The 23909-nt window shown below is 41.6% G+C and overlaps 1 protein-coding gene across 1 annotated transcript in view; it reads left to right on the top strand.

Moving 5' to 3' along the window:
• Positions 1-23909, top strand: part of mtf1 (metal-regulatory transcription factor 1) — a 94460-nt gene that overhangs the window by 54962 nt on the left and 15589 nt on the right. The window contains exons 4-9 of the mRNA XM_078237772.1: positions 2717-2848; positions 9648-9721; positions 14609-14742; positions 15746-15823; positions 17564-17666; positions 20242-20789. Coding sequence (XP_078093898.1) covers positions 2717-2848; positions 9648-9721; positions 14609-14742; positions 15746-15823; positions 17564-17666; positions 20242-20789 — 1069 coding nt within the window. The remainder of the gene's footprint in view (positions 1-2716; positions 2849-9647; positions 9722-14608; positions 14743-15745; positions 15824-17563; positions 17667-20241; positions 20790-23909) is intronic.

Genomic DNA, 23909 nt, shown 5'->3' on the forward strand with positions numbered 1-23909 from the left:
ACCAAAAGTGGAGTAATATAAAATCTGTGATGTACTAGGCCAGAATTGGAGCACTGCCAAGATCTCAAAGGCTTTTAGGCCTGGAGGAGGCAACAGCGATGCAGAGAGGCAAGAACATAATCTATTAATGACTTGGATGCAGGGATAGTAGATACCATAGCTAAATTTGCAGATAACACTAAAATAGGTGGGATAGTGATTTGCAATAATGAAATAAGAAATTTACAATGGATATGGATCGGTTAAGTGAATAGGACAAAATTTGGCAGATGGAGTTTAATGTGGTTAAGTGTGAGATTATCCATTTTGGTAGGAAAAATACAAAGGAAATTATATAAATGGAGAGAAACTTCAAAGTGCTTGGTGTAGAGGGATCTGAGTGTTCTCATTCATGAATCGCAGAAAACAAGTATGCCAATACAGCAGGTAATAAGGAAGACTAATGGAATCTTGGCATTTATTGTTTAAGGAATAGAATATAAAAGCAGTAAGGGTTGCTGCTACTCTTTAAAGCATTAGTGAGACCACACTTAGAATATCGCGTGCAATTTTAGTCCCGTTGAGAAAGGGATGTAGTTGCATTAGAGGTGGTTCAGGAGCGGTTTACTAGATTGATTTCAGATATAAGGGGTTTGACTTGAGAGGGGTTGAGCAGTTTAGGCCAATACTCCCTGGAATTTAGAAGAATGAGAGGAGATTTAATTGAGGTGTACAAGATGGTAAGAGGGATTGACAAAGTGGACGTGGAGAGGATGTTTCCTCTTGTAGGGTAATCTAGAACAAGCAGTCATTGTTTTAAATCTGATACCCCTTATCCTAAAACTGAGATAAGAAATTACTTTGATTAAAGGATCATGAGTCTGTGGAATTCACTATCCCAGAGCGTGGTGGATGCCGGGACTTAAATTTTTAGGAAGAGGTGGGCAGATTTTTATCTAGTAAGGGTTTGAAGGGCAATGGTGAATGGGTAGGTAAGTGGAGTTGAGGCCAAGATGAGATCACCATTTTTGTATTAAATGCTGGAGCTCAAGGGGCTGAATTGCCTACTCTTGCTCAGAGTTCTTATTCTTGAGAGATTAAATCAAGGAATGGAACTTTAATTTGAGAACTTTCTGAACCAGGGTTTATTATAGGTCAGCACGCACTGGGGTGATAAATGAATTGAACATGGTGAGAGTTAGGACATGGGTTACAGAATTTTGGATGAGCTCAAGTTTATGCATGGTGGAAGATAGGGTGACAAGGAGAGCATTGGAATAATAAAGCCTAGAGGTAATGAAGACATGCATCAGGAGATTTGCTGAGGCCAGGATGGAATTAGCCAATGTTACGCAGGAAGAATTAGGCTATCTTGATGGTGGAGCATATTTGTGGCCAGAAGGTATCCAACCTGACATTTATCAGGGTGAGGAACGGAGCCAGTAGCTAGGGAGCAGAGTTTGTGGCGAGACCAAAGACTGGTTTTGTCTTCCCAGTATTTAGTTTGAAGGAAATTTCTGCTCACCTGGTAGTGGATGGTAGAGAATCAGCTTGAAAACAGAGTTTAAATAGACTATTAAAAACAAAAATCATTATTGTATGTTTCTGATTTATTGGTTATCTGATTTAAAACAATTCATGAGTAACCTGATTGTTTTATAAATATAAATTGGAAGACACTTTTGGCTTGCATGAAAATGTGTTGTGTGAAGAGGAGGGGGGGGGTGTTGGAGCAATGAAGAGTGGGCCAGTGTATCGTGGTGGGGACAGTCCCTTCAGAATGCTGAAGGGGGTTGGGAAGGGATTGTTTGTTAATGGCATCATGTTGGAGATGGCAAAAATGGCAATGGATGATCTGTTTAATACAAAGGGTGCTGGGGTAAGGACAAGGGAAACCCTATTGTGGTTCTGGGAAGGTGGAGAAAAGGTGAGAACAGAATTTGAATGAACACATTTGAGGTCCTTGTCAGTATGAACTTCAATGAATGCTTTTGATGTCGTTGTCAGTCACAGTTGGAGAGTCATTGAGGAATAAGTTGATTTATAGTGAGTATCAGTTGAGTCTATCCTCAGAAATTGAGACAAGGAAGTAGAGAGTTGGAGGGCCACATGAGAAGGGTGGAAATTGGAAGAAAAATCAGTTGAAATTCTCAAGTTCGGGGCACGAGCAGGGAACTATTGATAGTCATCGGAAAAAAGGTAAGGGATGGGGGCCAGAATAAGACTGGAAAAAATGTTCCACGAAAAGGCAGGCCCCTTGACACAGGATGTGAACGAAGTTAATGGAAAAGTGTTGAAAGTGAAAACCAGTTCAGCTCGGTGGGTGCTGGTGGCTGGAGACTGTTGGTGCTTCTGAAGAAATGGAGAGCTCTCCGATGGCCCTGGTAAGGGATGGAGGTGTAGAGGGATCAGGGTCTAAAAATAGTTGAAATGATGAACAGCACTCTGTTTCTCTTTCCAAACATACTGCCGGACCCCCTGAGTATTTCCAACATTTTCTGTTTCTATTTGATTTCTGGCATGCGCAGTATTTTACGTTTGTGAACATATCCGAGTTTTTTTTGATTTGCGATGTTTGATGCTACTCTGCTTTAAGTGAAGCTCTCCTGAAGATAAATTCTTTGACAACTCTTCCATGTAAAATATGGTTTAGCAATTGTTAATGTATCATACATTAAGTTGTCAACTCTATTATCCACTCTAGTAGTAACTGCCTTAATTTCCATTTCATTTCCAGGTTGAAAGCCCATCAGAGGCTTCACACAGGGAAAACATTTAACTGTGAATCAGAAGGCTGCACTAAGTACTTTACTACACTCAGTGACCTGAGGAAGCATGTCCGGACCCATACAGGAGAGAAGCCATTTAGGTAAAAGCTTTCAACACTGCCACAGTTGGTCTATGAAGCTGATAATTTGTATGCATCATCAGTCAGCACGCAATGCTAGACTGTAAAGTATCTGTGATTACATTTTTTTGGGGATCTCAACATGTAGCAGTGACGCTATGACTTATTCCGCTGCCAGCTTGCTACAAATACAAGTATTACATATATTTTCAAACCAGGAATAAAATAATTTTAAAGAGTTAGACGTTGACATGGTTTGGGTAAAACATTTTCGAGTAAACTTAGAGCTTACTCCTTTTATAGTCTGTTCATTTTTTGAGGAATTTGAACAGTAATTTCCTGGAGTTTGAGGGGAATTAGTAACTCTGATTTCCGAATAATAGTGAACTATATCCTGCACGTAATGGCAGAAGTTAATACGTACGTTGTTACAGTGAGCACTGAGCTTGTGTTTTGGGAGTGCACTTGAACCGTTTTCAAATACAGTCATAGGGCCTATTCTATTTAGACCAAGCATGTAATTGTTTACCCCAAGGCCAATGTGAAATCCTAGAAACCCTACAGCACAGAAAGAGGCTATTCGGCCCATCAAGTCTACACCGACCACAATCCCACCCAGGCCCTACCCCCATACCCCTACATATTTTACCCACTAATCCCTCTAACCTACGCATCTCAGGACACTAAGGGGCAATTTTAGCATGGCCAATCAACCTAACCCGCACATCTTTGGACTGTGGGAGGAAACCGGAGCACCCGGAGGAAACTCACGCAGACACGAGGAGAATGTGCAAACTCCACGCAGACAGTGACCCAAGCCGGGAATCGAACCCAGGCCCCTGGAGCTGTGAAGCAGCAGTGCTAACCACTGTGCTACCATGCCGCCGAAATGGAATGTTTTAAATAATGAGGTGCTCATCACTTTCTGCCTTCTCTTTTTTTCACTACAAAATAAAGTAGCTTATGTCCTATTTTGCATGCGTCTATATCTGAGACATTTCTTTGTCTGACTAGTATCTTTGAATCACAGGGACAATAGTACACTGACAAAATTATCAAATGAGTTGAGGCTTGCAGATTAGGGTGATAACTTATAATAGTTTTAACTTTGCACAGTTGAAGATTCTAGAATTGTAACATTCTGACAACTTGTAGATAACGTCCAACTGACTGACTTTGATAAGTGCAGTGTTCATTGCTTCCACATCACCAAATTTAAAAGACTCAGCACAAGTCCTCCTGTACTACATTCAGCCAAACCTAGTGCCAGGTCCTCAATTGAAGTATTTACTCTAATCCTATTGCCTCATCTTCTCTTTATAGTTTTAAATACTTTTCCTGTTCCGATTTTAAATGTTTGTTTCTACCTCAAAAGGCATCTATGTTAAATCATTTCTAATAATCCTTTGAGTGAAAGAGATTTTTCTAGACTCCCACTTCTTGCGGTGATGGTCTTGCTGCTTATTGCCAGACTGGCAACCAGCGTAAGCTCCACTATCCATCTTCTCAACATAGAAACAGGAGTCAGCCAATTATGGAGAAAAAGTTCCACACTTCTACCAGCCTTGATCCTGTGTGTCAACAGGCAGTAAGAGTCTGGTGCCTTGCTCCTCTATTGCAGTTTATTTTACTCCAGCCCAGGTGGTGTTGTGCTCTTGAAGGTCCTCCTTAAAAGTACTTCGTCAGGTTGTCTTTGTGTGAAGAAGACTATTATTTGCAAATATTTTTCAAAGAAATTTTATTATATATCCATATAATTGTGTCTATTCCAGTGGGGGGGGGGGGGGGTTTTAACACCTGTTTTAATCCTTTTTCATAACGACCTCATTCATGATTTCATTTTGTCATTGTTTTGCTGCAACCTTTTCATGACTCCATTATCCTTCCTGTAACGAACTGGGGTGTCCTTGCGTTTATCCCACAGATTACCTGTTCCTTCAGCTCAGTACATTATGTCCTTGCTTTATATTTAGTGATGTATAATATTTTGAATCCTAATTGTCTTTTACATGGCCTTTTTTTAAACTGTGCTAAGGGATTGCACAGCTGAGTCTAATACTGTCGTTGCAAATGTCCATGTGCACTCTCAGGAGCAGTTGTATTCTGGTGCTTGATATCATTAGGATGTGAGCAGTGTTTACCACCTATCATCTGTGGCTCAGTAGGTAACTCTCTCGACTGTCATTCAGAAGATTATGGGTTCAAGACCTACTCCCAAAACCTTGAACACAAAATCTTGCGTGACTCTCAGAACAGTACTGAGGGAATACTGATGGCCACAGGTTCCATCCCACTTATCAGGTGTTAAACTGTGTCTTCCCTCTTGGGTAGATGTAAAAACTCTTGATACAATTGTGAAGAAGAGCAAGGGTGTTCTGCCCGGTGTGCAAGCCAATGTTTATCCCTCATAATTTTCTTCCTTCCCTTCTCTTAGGGGAGGAGAAGTTGCTTTATTTGTCAGTTAACTTTGCAACATCCAGGGGGGTAGTTTTAATAGGTTGGCACTCAGGGTTTGAAAGCTTTGTTGGAACACAGTTGAGACTGTATTGCATTCACTCTAACAAAATAATTCTCCAAAATTTTATATTATCCCAGCTGAAGTAGACTTACTGTGAATCAGTTTCATGAGATTTGATTCCCTATGACGCAAAATAAATATACCACAGATGGGACTATTCCCATTTCTGACATTTCACATTACGTTGTTCAGCACAGCTGCTATTTTATTTGCCTGCATGTCAAGGCACCAGATTAGTAATTCTGTTTTTCAATGCAAGCAAATAACTAAAGGCACAAATTGCTGTATTTCAAATGCTTCATTTGCCAAATCTGGATGGGACTGTTAAAGATATAGACTCATTTAAATGGCGCTTTTCGCCACCTCCCAATGTCCAAAATTGCTCTCCAGCTATTTTGACTTTCTTTGAAATGTAGTCACTGTTGTAATGTGACAGGCACCATAGCCAATTTGCACACAGCAAAGTCCTACAAACAAAGACAAAATAAATAACCAGATTTTAAAGTGTTGATTGAGGGATATATGCTGTAAGCACCAGGGAAAAGACCCATGTTCTTGTTTCAATAGCGATGTACCTTTTATGTCCATCTGAGTGAACAAAAGTGCCTCATTTCAATGTCTTGCCTAAAACACAGGAGACCAAATTGAAGGTAACTTTTGCTTAAAACAAACTGATCATGTTACTCATATGGGTGAGGACTGGTTATGGAGATCAGATTGGTCAAAAGATATGAAGCAGGAAACATGGAACAAACTGGTTGACATGACCATAGGTTATCAAAAAAACACTAAGAGCAAATACTGCAAGTGCTGGAAATCCAACATGAACTGGGAATGCTGGATACGCTCAGTTAAATATGGAGAGGGTAGACAAGTTAATTCAGTTTAATTATTCATCAGAACTGACACAAAATAAAAAATGAGCAGCATTTAAAAACAGGGCAAAGGTATGGAAATTAACGAGTGGTGACATGAATTTATTTTTTATGCAGTGAGTGGCTAGGATCTGGAATGCATTGCCGAGTGTGGTGCAGACAGGTTCAGAGGCATTCAGAAAAAGCGGATCATTATTTGAAATGCAAGAATGTTTGGGGTTATGGGGAATTGCTGCTTCAGTAAGCCAATGCAGATATGATGTGTTTAATGGCTGCCGCCTGTGCTGTAATCATTCTTTTTGTTGAGTGAGAATTTCATAGCACAGAGAGGCCCTTCGGCCCATCGCATCTGCACCGGCCATTCCTATCTATTCTAATCCCATTTTCCAGCACTTGGTCCGTAGCCTCGTTTGCTATGACTTTCGAGTGCTCATCTAAATGCTGCTTATATACTGTAAAGGCTCCCACCTCTACCACCATTTCAGGCAGAGTGTTCCAGATTCCCACCACCCTCTGGGTGAAAATATTTTTCCTCAAATCTCCTTTAAGTCCCCTGCCCCTTATCTTAAGTCTATACCCCTCCATATTGACTCCTCTACTAAGGGGAGAAATTTCTTCCAATCTGCCCTATATGTCCTTCACAGTTCTACAACAAATACAAGATGGGAAGTGCGCAACTCAAAAGCAAGAGAAATGATTGTAAATGAAGGTGGAGAATAAAAGAGACAAACAGAAATTAGTCAGAAAAAGAACTTCAAAGCATTCTGGTAAAGGGTTAAGTGAAATTTTAATTTGTCTGTTCTTGCCAGTCATTGACCAACCGACCAAGTCCTTCCTGCCTTGGTTGTTTTATGTCAGCCTTCCATCATTTGCAGCTGCTTCATTTTGTTGCTTAATGCAAATAAAAACAGGAACCTCAGGATGTCCCAAAGCACTCTGCAGCCAATTAAGTACTTTCAAAATGTTGACAGTGTAATGTAAGAAATGTGGCAGCTAATTTGCAAATGGCAAGTTCCCATAACAGCATTGTGATGATGGCCAGAATCTATTTTTAGGTGTTGATTAAGGGATAAATATTGTCCAGGACACTAGGAAGAACTCGTCTGTTGTTCTTTGAAATACCACCTTGAGATCTTTAACATTCACCCAAGAGGATGGATGTCTCATCCAAAAGATTAAAAACAATGAGAGCGAAGCACAAACTAAGTATCTACTTTTGCATTGATTTAACGTTGTTAACTCCCAACAGACTGATCTTGCTTGACTGCTGATGGCAGCGAATAAATCTCTTTGCTTTTAATGAAAAATGTGAATTTGCTGGCAATGCTACCCCAGAATGAAACGCATGTAAAAGCAGCTAATGTATGTCAGCATTAACTGATAAGTACGTATGAACATACAAATTAGGAGTAAGCCACTCAGCCCCTTGAGCCTGCTGTTTTCATTGCATTGCTATCGGCTCTGTAATGATGGTTACAGTCTGCCAGCCAGGCCTTTGCACTATGGCCCATGTATACCTTCAATGTGTTGGGACTCCCATATTCAGCAAAGATTTTCTTTTGACGTAATCCACTACCTGTTTCTCAACCACCTCTGGATCCATGTTGGGCACCAATCAAATAGAAAACATCTGGATAACTTTTATGGTCGATCTGATTGTAACTTCAACCCCCCCATGGGCGGCACGGTGGCACAGTGGTTAGCACTGCTGCTTCACAGCTCCAGGGACCTGGGTTTGATTCCTGGCTTGGGTCACTGTCTGTGTGGAGTTTGCACATTGTCCTCGTGTCTGCGTGGGTTTCCTCCGGGTGCTCCGGTTTCCTCCCACAGTCCAAAGATGTGCGGGTTAGGTTGATTGGCCGTGCTAAAATTGCCCCTTAGTGTCTTGAGATGGGTAGGTTAGAGGGGTTAGCGGGTAGGGCCTGGGTGGGATTGTGGTCGGTGTAGACTCAATGGGCCGAATGGCCTCTTTCTACATTGTAGGGTTTCTATGGTTTCTATTCCTGCCTATCCTGATAGCCTTTCATCCCCTTGTTAATCAAGAATTTAACTAGTTCTGCCGTAAAAATTCAAAAAGAAACTCTACTTCCACTGCCTTTTGAGGGAGAGAGTTCCAAAGACTCATGATCCTCAAGTAAAAAAGTTTCTTAATCTCTGCCTTAAATGAGCAACCCTTTATATTAAATGGTGACCCTAGTTTAGATTCTCCAACAAGATGAAACATCCTCTCCACATTCACCCTGTCGATATCCTTCAGGATCTTGAAGGTTTTGATCAAGTCGCCTCTTGCTCATCTAAACTCTCATGGATACAAACCTAACCTTTCCAGCCTTTCTTCCTAAGAAAACCCACCTGTTCTTCGTATTAGTCTAGTACTCCTCCTCTGAACTCCTAATGCATTTACATTTTACTTTAAATATGGAGACCAATACTGTACCCAATACTCTAGATGTGATCTCACCGTATACAACTGAAGCTTAATCTCCCCACCTTTGTAATCAATTCCCCTCGCAATAAGTAACATTACCTTTCCAGATTACTTGCTCTACCTCTATACTTTTGTGATTCAGTAAGTATTTCAACATAAGCCAAAAAAAGAAGGGAAAACTTACGAAGGAGCTAGAGCAGAGGAGTTTAAAAAACATCAATTAAAGTTATCACTCCTGATGGCCAGCCGGAGAATTGTCAGGATGTTTCCATGTGAATCACCAGCTAACTCGATGTAGGTTTAAGTTGAGGGCTGCTGTCTAATGTAGTACTGGCCATTGTATAGGCCGATGCCTCCAAGAGAGGAAAAGTAGCTGTTTATCTCTCCACTATTTGTCTTGCAGCTCCCATCTTTTTGAGTACCGTTCTTGAGCAACAGCATGCAGAGTTCACAGGGTGACATTCCAGAGCTTCCAACAGGGACCAATGATTCCAGCATAATTTGGGTTGCTGAGCAGGGAGCATTGTTTGCTTTTTAAAAATATAAGCCACCCTGCTAAGCTTTGGAGATATTCAAAGCTGCCCAACGGCAAAATTGACAATCAGAAGCATTTTCTTATGAAGGCAATATTGGCTCGAATTGGTGGTTGCTTGATGGGTGAACTCCATTACCACTTCTCCATTTTTTTTCAGGGGAAAAAAGCTTCAGGCAGCTACAGGGGTGCCTTTCAGACAAAATAGAGAACCGTTTTTACTTTAAAATTTAATGTTTCAAACTGTTTCTCTATCCCCATAATACATTTTTAATATTCAGAAGCATATACAACATCAAGAAAATATTCAGGGATGCAAAACTATTGAGCCTCGACAGGAAATATAAATTACTGTCTCCAAATTTAAATCAAGTTTGGGACTTTTTGGCACCGCAGCTATTTCCATAGGTTGTGTGGGGTACAGGAGTGATCGGGGATTCCATGGTTCTTTTGTGTTGCATTTGTAGGTGTGATCATGACGGCTGTGGGAAGGCCTTTGCTGCTAGTCACCATCTCAGAACGCACGTCAGAACCCACACAGGTAATCAATCCAGTGTTTCATTCTTTTCCTCAAATGCCCATCCCTTCCATTTGGGAAAGAACACAGCTTTAGTGAGATATGCACAAGCTGCTGTATCCTCCGGCAGCAGCAATTCTTTTGCATAGCAGTCAATAATGTTGTTAATCTTGTGCTCAAATCACCCCTTTCCATAGTGCAGTGGTTCCCAAAGGGTGCGGCGCACCACACTGGTGCGGTGAGAGAGGATGGCAAGTGTGGCGGGAAGATTCAAGGATAATCAAAGAAACATTTAAACATGGTTTAAACAAGCATTGTTTTATACTTTCTGGATGTCCCATGATATAAAGTAGTTGTGTTCTATGTTATGAATCAAGCACTGCTAGGAGTTGGGGTTTTTTTGTTTTTGAATGTATTTCTTATCAATAAGAAATTCGGTGTGGCGTGAGCAAATTTTTATTCCAAAAGTGCGGCCCAGTGAAAAAAGTTTGGGAACCACTGCCATAGTGCACGTGTATTTTTCCTAATAATTTCCATGCATTGAAAGAGGCAATTTTGTTTCATGGTAATGTTTAATTCTGTAATAAGAGACTGAAAAGACCTACTGAAATTTTCAAAACCATTGTCACTTGCTAAATTTTTTTTGTGGGGAGGTGGACAGAAATGGTTGCAAGATTCTAAGTATATCAGAACAAAAAATTATTGATCACTAACTTAGAGCATCTTCAGCTTTTGTGCATCACAAGAAACAATTAGACTTTTGTTATGGGCAGTGATAAAACTATGCAAGATATGTAGCACGATAGATGTGCTTTCAAAAACACATTTTGTGGTTTACACCACAAGTATAGTTATGAAACATACCTGTGCGTTTTCACTGATGTGAAAATGAATTGCCTCCTGAAATGTTCAAAGTGGCATTGGTCTTGACATTGTATAGGCCTTGTAACATTACACAGCCGTATTTCAGGTTGCACAAGAAAACTGGGTGGTGATTTAATTGGATTGTTAAAATTGAGCAATTTATTTTTAAATATTCCCAATTTGTTTTCGGAGCAATTCAAGTCTTCATTCAAAATTCGTACCCAATGTTGGGAAAATTTAGAACGTTTAACAGCTTTTAAGATGTCTATCTCCCATATTCAAAAATAATGCCTTAGAAAGTGAGGATTGCTTTCAAGACTGTTTCTAAACTATGGTTAGCAAAATAAGCTGCCACTTTTTTATTTGAATGTACAGACCAGTTGTCCAAACTGGCCACCCCACAGCATTGTGGTGTGTACACCATCATAGATGGGTGACAACTCTTGAGAAAGTGGGTGGATTTTACCAGGAATCATTGCTGTGAATTGTTCATTGGGGAGCATCTGTGTATTCGAAAAAGGCAATATTTCGTGTTTGAAAAATTTTAATTATGTTGCCTTGTTAATTTCATAATTTATAAACTTCAAAAGAAATGGCAGTACCCCACCATTTTGCACTGTGGAACTGTTACTGGGATCCATTCAGACTACTCAAATGTTTAAAAGCATAGATCTTGACAATGCAAACATACCTCAAGAGGATGGTGTTTGCAGTTTTCAACAGTAATTTCTGCCTTGAAGAATTATCAAGCACTTTTCAGCAAAACAGGAACATAAAATGTAGAATTAGGTTCGAGATTATTAGAATTGAGCTGTATATGGTGCAGTTTTTACTCATTCTTGGGATCTGTCTGTCACTCATAAAACCATTCAGAGGATTTTAACAGTAACTTCATTGCAGTTTTAATGTAAGCCTACTTTGAATCATACAGTGCAGAAGGAGACCATTCAGCCCATCGAGTTGGCACCAGCCACAATCCCACCCAGGCCCTATCCCATAACCCCATGCATTTACCCCAGCTCGTCCCCCTGAGGCTAAGGGACAATTTAGCATGGCCAATCCACCTAATCCGCACATCTTTGGACACATACTTGTGAAACTAATAAATAAACTTTAAACTTAACCTCCAGTTCCCCTTAAAGGTGATGGTGAACTGAGTTCTGAGTGGCGTGCTCAGCTATTTCAGAGGGCAGTCACGTGTCAACCACGTTGCTGGAAGTCTGGTGTTTCATTGAACAGATCAGATTAGGATAATAGATTTCCTTCCTTCAAATGACATGATTTAACCAGAAGGATAATCTGGCGTAAGGTTGGACAAACAAATCCAGAGCACCCTGAATGACAAGAGAGATGGAGGGGAAGATGAAGTAGCAAAAGAGTGCCTATGTCAGGTGTCGGGAATGGGCTGAACGCAAGTTCAGAGAGACAATGGATTAGGAAGTAAGGGATGCAAAGACAGAGTATGAGAAGAAATCAGCAACTAAAATAAAGCAGAATCCAAAAGTCATCTATGTATATATAAATAGTAAACTGGTAGTAAGAGGAGGGGTGTGGGACTTTGCATCTCTCATTAGCAAGGAAGAAAATGCTGCCAAAGTCTTCATGCAGGAGGAGAAAATTGAGACACTTGAACATAAAATTGATGCAAGTATTATAAAGGCTGATGGAGTACAGTTGATAAGTCATCAGGACTGAATGATATGCATCTGAGGAAAGTAAGGAAATTGTGGAGGTATTGGCCCCTAGTCTGGCAATCTTTCTCAGATATGAGGTGATGCCAGAGGACTGGAAAATTGCATATGTTATACCTTTTGTTCAAGAAAGGATGTAAGGATAAACCCAGCAACTATAGGCCTGGTATTTTAACCTTATGGTTCGGAAAAGGTACTCCAGAACAAAATTAGCAGTCATTTGGACAAGGGTGAATAAATTAAGGAAAATTAGCATAAATTTGTTAAAGACACATCATACTTAGCTAACTAATTGTTCAGGTTTTTTTGGGGAAGGTAAGTGGGGCCAATGAAGATAATGCAGTTGATGTGGCATATATGGACTTTGGAAAGGCCAAATGTCACATAATAGGTTTGTCAGCATTGTTGAGGCCTATGGAAAACGGGACAGTAATAGAGTGGATATGAAGTTGGCTGAGTGACAAAACAGTGATGAGCTTTTCAGACTGGAGAGAGAGGTATACAGGTGTTCCCCAGGGATCACTCCTGGGATCTGTTTTTCTTGATCTATATTAATGGTTTAGACTTGGGTGTATGGTGTGCAATTTCAAAATTTGCTAATGACGCAAAACTTGCATGTGAACTCATCATAGAATCCCTACAGTACAGGAGGCCATTCGGCTCATTGTGTCTGCACCGACCACAATCCTACCCAGGCCCTATTCCCGTTACCCCACCTATTTACCCTGCTATTCCCCCTGACACTAGGGTCAATTTAGCATGGCCAATCAACATAGCCCGCACAACTTTGCACTGGGAGGAAACCCACACAGACACGGAGAATGTGCAAACTCCACACAGTGACCCAAGGCCGGAATTGAACCCTGGTCCCTGGCGCTGTGAGGCAGCAGTGCTAACCACTGTGCCATCGTGCCGCCCACTGTGAGGAAGATAGTGAGTAACTTCAAGAGAACATAGGCTGGTGGTATGGGTGGACATGTGACAGCTCAAATTTTATGTAAAGAAATAAGGAAACGTGCATTTTAGAATTGTAGAAATTTACAAGGAAGAGTGCTGTTCAGACCATTGTGCCTGTGCTGTCTGACAAGTAGCTATCCACCTAAATTCCACTTTCCAGCTGTAGTTCTGGAGCCTTGAATGTTATAGCACTTCAAAGCACTGTTTTTAAATATTGAGGGTTTCTGCCTCTGCCACCCTTTCAGGCTGTGTTCCAGATCCCCTTCACCCTCTGGGTGAAAAGATTAGTAATAACGCCAGCTTGCTCTCAGCTGGAGTATTGTGTCCATTGGATAATGTACTTTTAGGAAGGATGAAAGCATTTGTGAGATTGCAGAAAAGGAGAATGTTTCTCAGGATGTACCAAAGATGTGCAAGTTAGGTGGATTGGCTATCCTAAATTGCCCCTTAGTGTAGGTTAGATGGATTAGCCATGATAAATGTGTGGTGTTAGAGGGATAGGGCAGGGTAGAGGGCCTGGGTAAGATACTTTGTCAGAGAATTGGTGCAAACCTGATGGTCCGAATTGCCTCTTCTGCACTGTGGGGATTCTATGATGAGGAATTTTGGCTGAGGATCGGTTGGGGAAGCTGGGGTTGTTCTCCTTTAAAAAGAGAAGATTGAGAGGAGATCTGTTGGAGAAAATTGAGTGGTCTAGACAGACCAGATGGAGAGAAACTGTTCCCTTCAGCGGAACAGTTGAGAACCAGAGGGAACCAATTCAAGGTGATCGCCGAAAGAGCCAAAGGCAACATGAGATTTTTAAACTTTCTTTTTACACAGCAGGCTGTTATGGTTTGGAATGCACTGCCTGAGACTGTGATAAAGGCAGGTTTAATTGTGGCTTTCAAAAAGGAATTAGATTAGCAGCTAAAAAGAAATAAATTGCAGTTGTGTAGAAAGGTGATTGCTTTTGCAGAGCCGACATGAACTCGGCAGGTTGAGATGGCCTCCTGCGCTGTAACCATTTTATGATTCGATTACATGAATCTGGCAGTTTTGTGGCCACCATCACTAACGCTAGGTTTTTTCAGATTTTATTTAATTAACTGAATTTAAATTCACCAGCTGCTGTGGTGGGGATTATTAATCAGACCATTAATCCAGACTTCTGGATTATTAGTCTAGTAACATAACCACTATGCAATGATATCCCATTGGAAGGGTAGAAGAAGCTCAAATATGATGTGTTCCTGTGTAACCTTCAATGTATCAAGGTTAGTTGCTTTCAGTTGAAATGAAGTGTATCTGCTTGTGCAAATACCATTGCAAATGTTTGTGTAATGAACTGTTTTGCTGCTGCTTGGAATCAGATGTGAATTTACAGGTGACTGGGAATTAAAACCAAATTATGTTGCAGGTGAGCGACCATTTTTCTGTCCCAGCGATGGCTGTGAGAAGACTTTCAGCACACAGTATAGTCTCAAGAGTCATATGAAGGCTCATGACAAAGAGAACCCATTTATTGTTTCGAACCAGAGTTCCATGAATGAGGTTAGTAGCTGCATGCAGTCGTTCTTTGGGAATTCTGCCAGCGGTTCCAGTGTGCGCTCAACCAGTCGTTCACCTGGCACATGGAAATAATCTAAAATAGAATTATGGCTTTGTCTCTGACCCACTTAGTTGTTGGAAAGTAGCAGGAGGTTGAGCCAGTGGGAAAGTAGAAAAGCAATCTTTTGAAATAAAGCCAGAAATCTTTGCAAGTCCCCATGTCGGTATTGAGCATCAGAAAGAAAAAAATTAGTTTTATTGGGTGAAGACCCTTCTATAGACCTATATAATTGGAAATAAGAAAGGCAGCATTTAACTGGTTAACAGTTTCATTCTGCAAAATGTAAGAATGTATAGAGCACTGATTTAAAATTAAACTTGTGTACTGAACATTATGATGGTGGATTGAAATAGGTCTGTGAAGCTTGGGGTGGCACAGTGGTTAGCCCTGCTACCACACAGTGCCACGGACCCAGGTTCAATTTCTGGCTTGGGTCACTGCGGAGTCTGCATGTTCTTCCTGTGCCTGCATGGGTTTCCTCCCACAGTCCAAAAGACGTGTTAGTTAGGTGTGTTGGCCATGCTAAATTCTCCCTCAGTGTACCTGAACAAGCGTCGGAGTGTGGTGACATGGGGATTTTCACAGTTGCTTCATTGCAGTGTTAATGTAAGCCTACTGGTGATACGAGTAAATGAATGAACTTTGATTTTATCAGCATTGGATTGGTGGATCAATGAGTGATGTGTTTCTCATTTTCATTTAATTATGAACATGCCAAACTGTTTTAAATCCATTCTAATCCATGCAGCACACAGTGCCTTCTATTGGGCCAATGAAGGGAACTGTTTCATGTACGTTAGAATGCTTTGTCAAAGCTGCATATTATTGTTGTGGAAAATCTGCTGTTGAAAGCATCATGGGGTATTAAGTACAAAATACTGTCCGTCCTATTAAAGATGGATTTAGATTTATAATGGTGTGACATTTTCAATTCTCTCTATATAGGAGACAAGCCAATCACTTTGTTTAAGTGATCTGAGCTTAATATCTACGGATTCAGAACTCAGAGAAAATTCACAGTCGGTAAGCCATTGCTTGTTTTTAGTAATGAAACTGCAATATGTTCATACTTTTGACGTCAGTTATCTCTTTGATGCTAACAGTTTTTCAAACTATTTTTGTAAATCTCAGTGGGGCACCATATATCCAAATTGACCAATAATGCTATTGGCTGAATCTCCCAGCTTGTCCTGGATGTATAATAATTTTGCCTTGCTGTGGATCTGTTTCTATGAATTTATTATCACTGAATGCAGTTATATTTGGTCATCCAATTTCCTGACTGACATCCTTAAATTGTTCACTTGCCCGAAAGGAGGATGTTTCTCAAACAATGATGTTGTATTTGGGTTCAAAAGGTCATGGGTTCAAGCCCCTCTTCAGAGACTTGAGCCCATCTCTTCCATGTGGGACACATTGAACTGTCGAATCTTCTTTCAAATGAGACATTACATCCAAGGATCCCATGTGTTCTCAAATGATTGTAAAAGATCTTATTACACAATTTGAAGAAAAGCAGGAGACTGTTTGTGTCCAGGCCAGTGTTTATCCTTCAACCAGCATCACAAAAGCAGATTATCTGGTCATTTATCTCGCTGCTGCTTGTGGAGCCTTGCTGAATATCATTTGCACATCCACATTTCAGCAGTCACTACATTACCCAAGTACAGTACTTCATTGGCTGTAAAATACTTTGGGGAGATCCTGAGGACATGAAAGGTGCTAAATTAAAAGAACTTCTTTCCTTAGCATTTTTCTCCCTTCGTTTCGCAAGGAAATCTTTTTCACTTGGATAACTGTAATCAGTTCTGTTGTAAGCAAATGTTTTGCTTTCTAGCAATATATGTAGTGTGCTTGCTCCTTCCTTTAATTGGTAATTGGACCTATTCTACAAATGTACTTCCCCGATCAATTACCCTTGAACAGAACTGTATGGTGCTTTAATCATGTAAGGTTTAAAAAAAACTGTCCACTCTATATAGCAAAATCAGAGTGTGTATAAAGGGACACTAATTTTGCTGCAGCTAGTACGTAGGTAAAGCCTCGTCCCTAGATTGTTGGTCTTTTTTACTTGTCAGGATTTCCCTTCCTATTGCAGTTAACTGGAGCAAGGATTGTATCGGTTTGGAGTGTTTCTGAGCTAAGGTGGGGAATATATGCCCAGGTTTCCTGCTTCCCATTTGTAACTTTTTGAAAATGGATGTGAACCTAAAAAAGCTAAATGGAAAGTAAGGTTCTGTGGCAGATCAGCCCTGACTTCTGCTTGTGGGATCACTAAATTTACCCTGGATTAGGAACGAAAGGGACTGCACTGTCAAAAAAATTCATGACATCTAAATTCGGCGAGTGTTGGTGGCTTTGGGAGGAGGGGAGAACATTTGCAAAGACAAGAATTTCAATTCTTCAGTAAACAGAAGTTGGAATGTAAATTTGTGATTGGGTGGAAAAGATTTTTAAAAATTAAGATTTGGTTATGATGAAGCGTCATGACGTGGAGATGCCGGCGCTGGACTGGGGAGAACTCCCACCCACCTGACGAAGGGACAGCCTGTTTCGAAAGCTCGTGACTTTTGCTACCAAATAAACCTGTTGGACTTTAACCTGGTGTTGTTAGACTTCTTACTATGATGAAGCGCACAGGAGTGGCCAAGTGCCATGTTATGTACTCGTTAGAAATCAGAAATGTTGAAGCACTTCTCTCTTCTGCTGCCACCACATGCCGATTTTACCTGCCATTAATTCCTGTTTTGTTTCCTCTGTTAGACTCAAGGACGGGACCTAAGCACTATTTCAGCAGAAAGTATCTTTGAATCGATGTTTAACAATACTGATAACTGCACCAGTCATGATGGCTCTCAACAGACAGGTATGAATACGCTCTCTTTTCTGTATTGCAGTTGACTTCCAGTATTAATAATGCAGGTCTACTCACCTCAGCTAAAAATAACTGTACGTTTCTAGTATTTCCTGTGATTTTTTAAAAAAAACAATTTCTCTAGGAACCATTTGTCTGGGTGGGGGGGCAAGTAACTACAGTTACACACAGTTGCTCCCCGTTACAGGAATATTAAATTTTGACTACATGGTGATTTGGAGTTGTAACCACCTGCTTGGAAATGGAGTGTCAAGCAATTTAATGTTAAAGTGTATGTACTAATGGTTTTTGATAATGGATAGGTTTTCACATTATATATTAAAACAGCAAAATATACTAAATAGACCACTACACATTTATTTTAAATTGGCCAAACTGAGTCAGGAGAGGGTAGGATGACTCGAGGTGTATTCTTCCTGAATGGCCATTGTACTCCACAGCTGAATGGAATACAGCAGTTGAAAGCCAGGTGATAGATGTTGGGGATAATATAAAGGATTGCAACCCTCACGGGCAGTTCTTGTCCACCTCTTAACCACATAAAGAGCAGTATTGACACAAGTGTCTTAGATTGCTTAAGCATCCTGTACCACAGGGGTTCCCAGACTGAGTTCTGCAGACCCCTGGGGGTCTGTGGAGGGTCTCCAGCGAATCGGTGGAGCAAGTGGCCGTCACATGACCGACAAATACCATTCAAAAGTCGCAACTGACCAATTTCAGTAATAATTTACAGCAATGCAATGGGCCAATCCGAGCAAGGCCTCTTCGAGTACTGGATGCTAATAGGTGACTGTCAGCATCCAGTACTGAATAGCCTCTTCTCTGATTGGACCATTTGATTTATCGCATCTCGTTGTTTACTCGATGGAAAAGCCCGTGTACAACAGCGAGGATTTATCCTGAGGATGGAGACAGCATCGGGAGATGGCGAGATGTGTGCGAGAGCAGGTGTGTTTGGGCCTCAGGCACGTGTGGGGGGAGGAAGGGCTGGTGGAGATGTGTGGGGAGGCGGTGGATACGGGGGAGTGTGTGGGGCTGGGGGAGTTGATGGTGTTGGTGGTGGGGGAGAGGGGTGGGCGAGCAACGAGAGAGCACATGCGCAACAGTAAAATGGGGCGAGCTCGCACATGAAGGGAAAGGGGCATGTGTGGGGGTGTGAGGGTGGCGTATAGGAAGAGGAGTCGGGAGGGAAAAAAACAAGGATTTTTATTGTTGAAATCTACACAAGTGTTTGGGTTTGATCTCATCTGTATAGAGTTGCTTCGTCTGAGTCGAGGTCATGGTCAGGCACTATGATTAGCTTCTATTCCTGGACAGGTGGACGGGTGAGGGAAATCTGCCAGACTTTCTGCTTCTCTTAATTGCTCAGTTTACTTGTGCTAGTAAACATGTATGAAGGCTTAATAAGGACAGGATCGGGCTGTGCTTATCTCCAAGGTTGGAATAACTCATTAGAGCACGCTAGAAAGCGGTTGATTGACATACTGAAGGGCTGTCATTGCCTGTGTGGAAGTGTATTAGCACAAGCTTTGCCTATGGGGAGGAAGAGGATAACTCGAAAAATAGAGTGGGAGTTGTGTAGTCATGTAGTCAAGATTAATTATGGAGCAAGTGAAGAACGTAGATCCTCATTTCCAGATGACATACAGTACTGGAAATAAGAGCAGATTTCTCGATTTGTATTTTAATATTTAGGGTATCTTCCTGTCCATAGAGGGAGCGAGCACTGAAGTTTTTATGTTTAATCTTTCACAGAATGTGGGTGTTGCTGGCTAGGCCAGCATTTCTTGCCCATCATGTGTTTAAATGCACATTATCATGGAGATATATAATGGTACATCATGGAGAATCAATTGAAGGCTTTTGAACAAGAGAGTATAGTGCATCATTTTAGTGAAATCTGTCTCTTCTTCCCCTCCTCCAAATACCCACACAAGGTCTACCTGGCACAGAGTAGGAGGCAAAAGTAAGTGAGACTCCAAATTCCTCTTCAGCTGATCACCCAACAGTGTAAGAAAAGGCAAATGGCAATTTTCACATGAAAAAATTGCTTCCGATACCTTCAACCTTAGATTTGACCCAGTTCCCCTTGTAGAGTTGCTTCAATACCTTTGAGATATTGGAATGTGAATATTGGTTTTTGGACTTGTGCCACATCTGTCATTTTTATGATTTAAAATTGATTCAATAAATTTGTCTAAGGATCGTTTTTTCCTTTGAGTAATAAAGAATTAATTACTAGAAATATTCACTCAAAGCAGTAAAATTTTAGACATTGCTTAAATCTTTAATTCAGTTTAGTGGGGAAATGGTCTATTTAGAAATGCTTTACTTGTTCCTTTGTTCGGTGCAAGCTTGCTATTTCTGGCTGGTAATTGAAGAGAATACATCAGATCCCTAATGTGTTTACAGCTGTGTTTCTTATTGCTCGACTATTTGGAGATTTGAGATGGTAAAAAGGAATAAAATCACAGTTGCAAAATAGACTTGAAAGTTCCCTTTTAAGCTGTAGTTGTGATTTTATAGAAACTTATTTCAATGAAAAAATGCTGTCTTATCTCCTCAGATGGGATAATTGGAATACCTGGAACATATGGCAGTGATGCTCAGCCTGCAGCCATTGTTAATACTGCTCTAGGAGATTCTGGATCGCTGTTATCGTTTCCCATCCCACTTCAAACCATGTCAAATGTTGAGAACCATTCCCAGCAAGCAACAGCCCCCCTCTCCACTTCATTGGATGCTTTGGCTACCACTGCACACCAAACAGCATTTGGGAATCCCACCAGCATTTTGCAGACATCTCAAGTGCCTGTCCCAGCGATGACACAGTTCTCAACCAGTCAGCAAGAATTCATTCAACCTACCCCAACAACTCAACCACCAACTCAAGGACTTCCAACTTTGTCGAGCAATGGTCTACCATCATCTGGTAGCACAGAGTCAATGCCATCCATGGTACAAAATGTGCCTTTAGGTACAAACACTTCTGGTATAACAATTACACCGTCACAGAGTACCACTATTCTACAGCCCAGCATTGTAATGGCAGACCAGAATCTACAATGGATAATTAATGGAGCCAGCACTGTTCAGCAAAACACTGAGAAAATGGTGAGTATGTATAGTTTAACCAAATTTTTTGGTTGTGTGACAGTCAACACGTGTGCTGATAAGCACCATCCCAGAACCTACTGTGCATGAGTGGTCCCTTCAACATTCGAATGTATATCATTATGGATGCGGGGGAACAGGTTTTCAAGGAAATGACAGAGGTGCAAAAATTAGAATAGTTATAATGGGGGATTTTAATTGTCCGAATAGAAGTAGTGTGAAGTAGCACAGAAGGAAAAGCATTTCTAGAATGTGTTTGGGAACATTTTTCACAGCATTATTTTTCCATTCTGAGATGGGAAGTGTTGTGGGACCTGATTCTTGGGGTGAGGTGGGCCCAAGTGGATTAAGTGTCAGTAGGAGAACATTTAGGCAACGGTGATCATTGTATCATAAAGTTTAGGCTGACTATGGAAAAGGACACAGAACAATTTAACATAAGAATAATTAACTGAGGGATTGCCAACTTCATTGGGGAAAGAACGAATCTGGGTGGAATAAATTGGAGTCAAAAGTTGGCAGGAAAAATAGAAGCTGAACAATAAGCTGCCTTCAAAGAAGAGTGAGAGCTTGGGTGCAATCAGTTTATATTTCCTCAAAAGGGAAAGTAGGGCAAACAAATCCAAAGTTCCTTGGTTGATAAAAAGAGAGAGAATAAAGAGTGCGCTTAGCATAGATGTCAGGTGGGAAATGCAATTGAGAACCGGGCTGCAAAAGCAAATAATAGAAGCAAAGAGGGTGGATGAAAAGAAACTGTCAGCTAATATGAAAAAGGGAATCTCAAAGCCTGTCTTAGGCATAGAAATAGTAAGAGGGTGATAAAGAGAGTAGGGCCCTTCAAGGACCAAAAAAGGAGATTTTACGCATAGTGGCAGAGGGCATAGGTGAGGTATTAAATGAATACTTTGCATCTGTCTTTACCAAGGAAGAAGATGCTATCCAGGCCATGGTGAAAGAGGAGGTAATTCAGACACTAGAAGGGTTTAAATTGATGAGGTGGATAGGCTGTCAATACTTAGGCACCAGGACCAGATGACATGCATCCAAAGATACGGAGGTAAGTGAAAATGGAAAGTGCCTAGACACTGACCATAATTTTCCAGTCTTCCTTAGATATGGGTGGTGCCAGAGGACTGGAGAATTGCAAATGTTGCACCCTTGTTCAAAAAGTATGTAACGACAAGCCCAACAGGCCAGTCAGTTGAAGTTTGGTGGTGGGGCAACTTCTAGAAACAATAACTCAGGACAAAATTAATGACCATGTGGACAAATGTAGGTTAATTAAGGAAAATCAACATGGATTTCTTAAGGAAAAATCCTGTTTAACTTGCTATGGTTTTTGACGAGGTAACAGGGTTGATGGGATCAGTGCTGTTGATGTGGTATACATGGACCTCCAAAAGGCATTTAGTACAGTACCATACAAACTTGTGAGCAAAATTATAGCTCGGAATAAAAGGGACAGTAACGCATAGATACAAAATTGGCTGAGCGACAGGAAACAGCAAGTAGTTGGGTGTTTTTCAGGCTGGAGTACGACTTGTGGAGTTCCCCAGGGATCACTGTTGGGACCCTTGCTTTTCATAGAAACCCTACAGTACAGAAAGAGGCCATTCGGCCCATCGAGTCTGCACCGACCACAATCCCACCCAGGTCCTACCCCCATATCCTTACATATTTACCCGCTAATCCCTCTTTGTTTAACTGGAGTGAGAGTGGGGGAGAGAGTCTTAGCAGGAGTGCTGAGAGTAAGCTAAGAAGTGATTTAATTATTCATTTATTCATTTAAGGGTATTCCTAGTATATTTCGCGGGCTTTTTTCAGGGTTTTGAATTGAGGAAGTGAGGTCAGCTGAAGGGGATTCTGGGAGGTTGAGTCTTAGTATAAAAGGCAGTTACTTGGGGGGTTCGTCGGGAGCATAAAAAGCCGTCTGCACTATACAGCGGGCAGTGGAGTGAGTGGGTAGCAGAGTGTGCATTATAAGGGCTTTGGCTCACAGGGCTTGGGCTAAAAGGGCAAGGCAAGGCTAGTTATTTTTTACCCAACCCTATAAAGGATAAGGGCAGGTATGAGTGATCGGCCAGTGCAGTGCTTCCGATGTGGGATGTGGGAGTTCCTGCAAACACCTAGCTTCCCAGAGGTTCACATATGTGCCAGGTGCGTGGAACTGCAGCTCTTGAGGGACCGTGTTAGGGAACTGGAGCTGCAGATCGCTGACCTTAGCCGAGTCAGGGAACATGGGAGAAAAATTGACAGCAGTTATAGGCAACTAGTTACACCGGGGCATCGGGAGAATGACACGTGGTTCACAGTTAGGAGGAGTAAAGGGCAGAAGGGTAAAGTACAAGGGAGGTCTCCAGAGGTGTCTCAAAATAGGAAGGGCTTGGTGACAGGTGTGAGAGGGGAGGGGAGTGGACAGTTAGAAGAAGGGTCACCTGTGGTTGTCCCACTCCAAAACAGGTACATTGTTTTAGATAGTGTGGAGGAGTGTGCCTCTCCAGGGGTAAGACACAGTGACCAGGTCACTGGCACACAGTCAGGCTCTGTGGCCCGGAAAGGGAAGAGAGGGGTTAAGAGAGCGATAGTGGTGGGGGATGCGTCAGTTAGAGGGACAGACAGGCGATTCTGTGGGGGCGAACGGGACTCCAGGATGGTAGTCTGCCTACCTGGTGCTGGGGTCACGGATGTCTCCGAGCGGATAGGAGGCATTTTAAAAGGGGAAGATAAAGAAACGGATGTCATTATACATATTGGTGGAAATGACGTAGATAGGAAGAGTAGGGGGGTCCTAAGAGAGCAATTCAGGGAGTTGGGAAATAGGTTAAAAAGTAGGGTCACTAGGGTGGCCATCTCTGGGCTGCTCCCAATGCCTCGTGCCAGTGAGGATAAGAATAGGGAGTTGGTTCAAATGAATGCCTGGCTAAAGGACTGGTCCAGGAGGGAGGGCTTTATTTTCATAGACCAATGGGAGGTTTTCAGGAGAGGATGGCACCTGTACAAGAGGGAGGGGTCACAACTAAGTTGGAAGGGCACAAATATCCTGGCTGGGAGCTTTGCTAATGCAGTTCGGGGGGGTTTAAACTAGTATGGCAGGGGGGTGGGGATCAAACTATTAGGTCT

This window comes from Mustelus asterias, chromosome 21 (genome assembly GCF_964213995.1).
Source record: "Mustelus asterias chromosome 21, sMusAst1.hap1.1, whole genome shotgun sequence".
Taxonomy (NCBI): domain Eukaryota; kingdom Metazoa; phylum Chordata; class Chondrichthyes; order Carcharhiniformes; family Triakidae; genus Mustelus; species Mustelus asterias.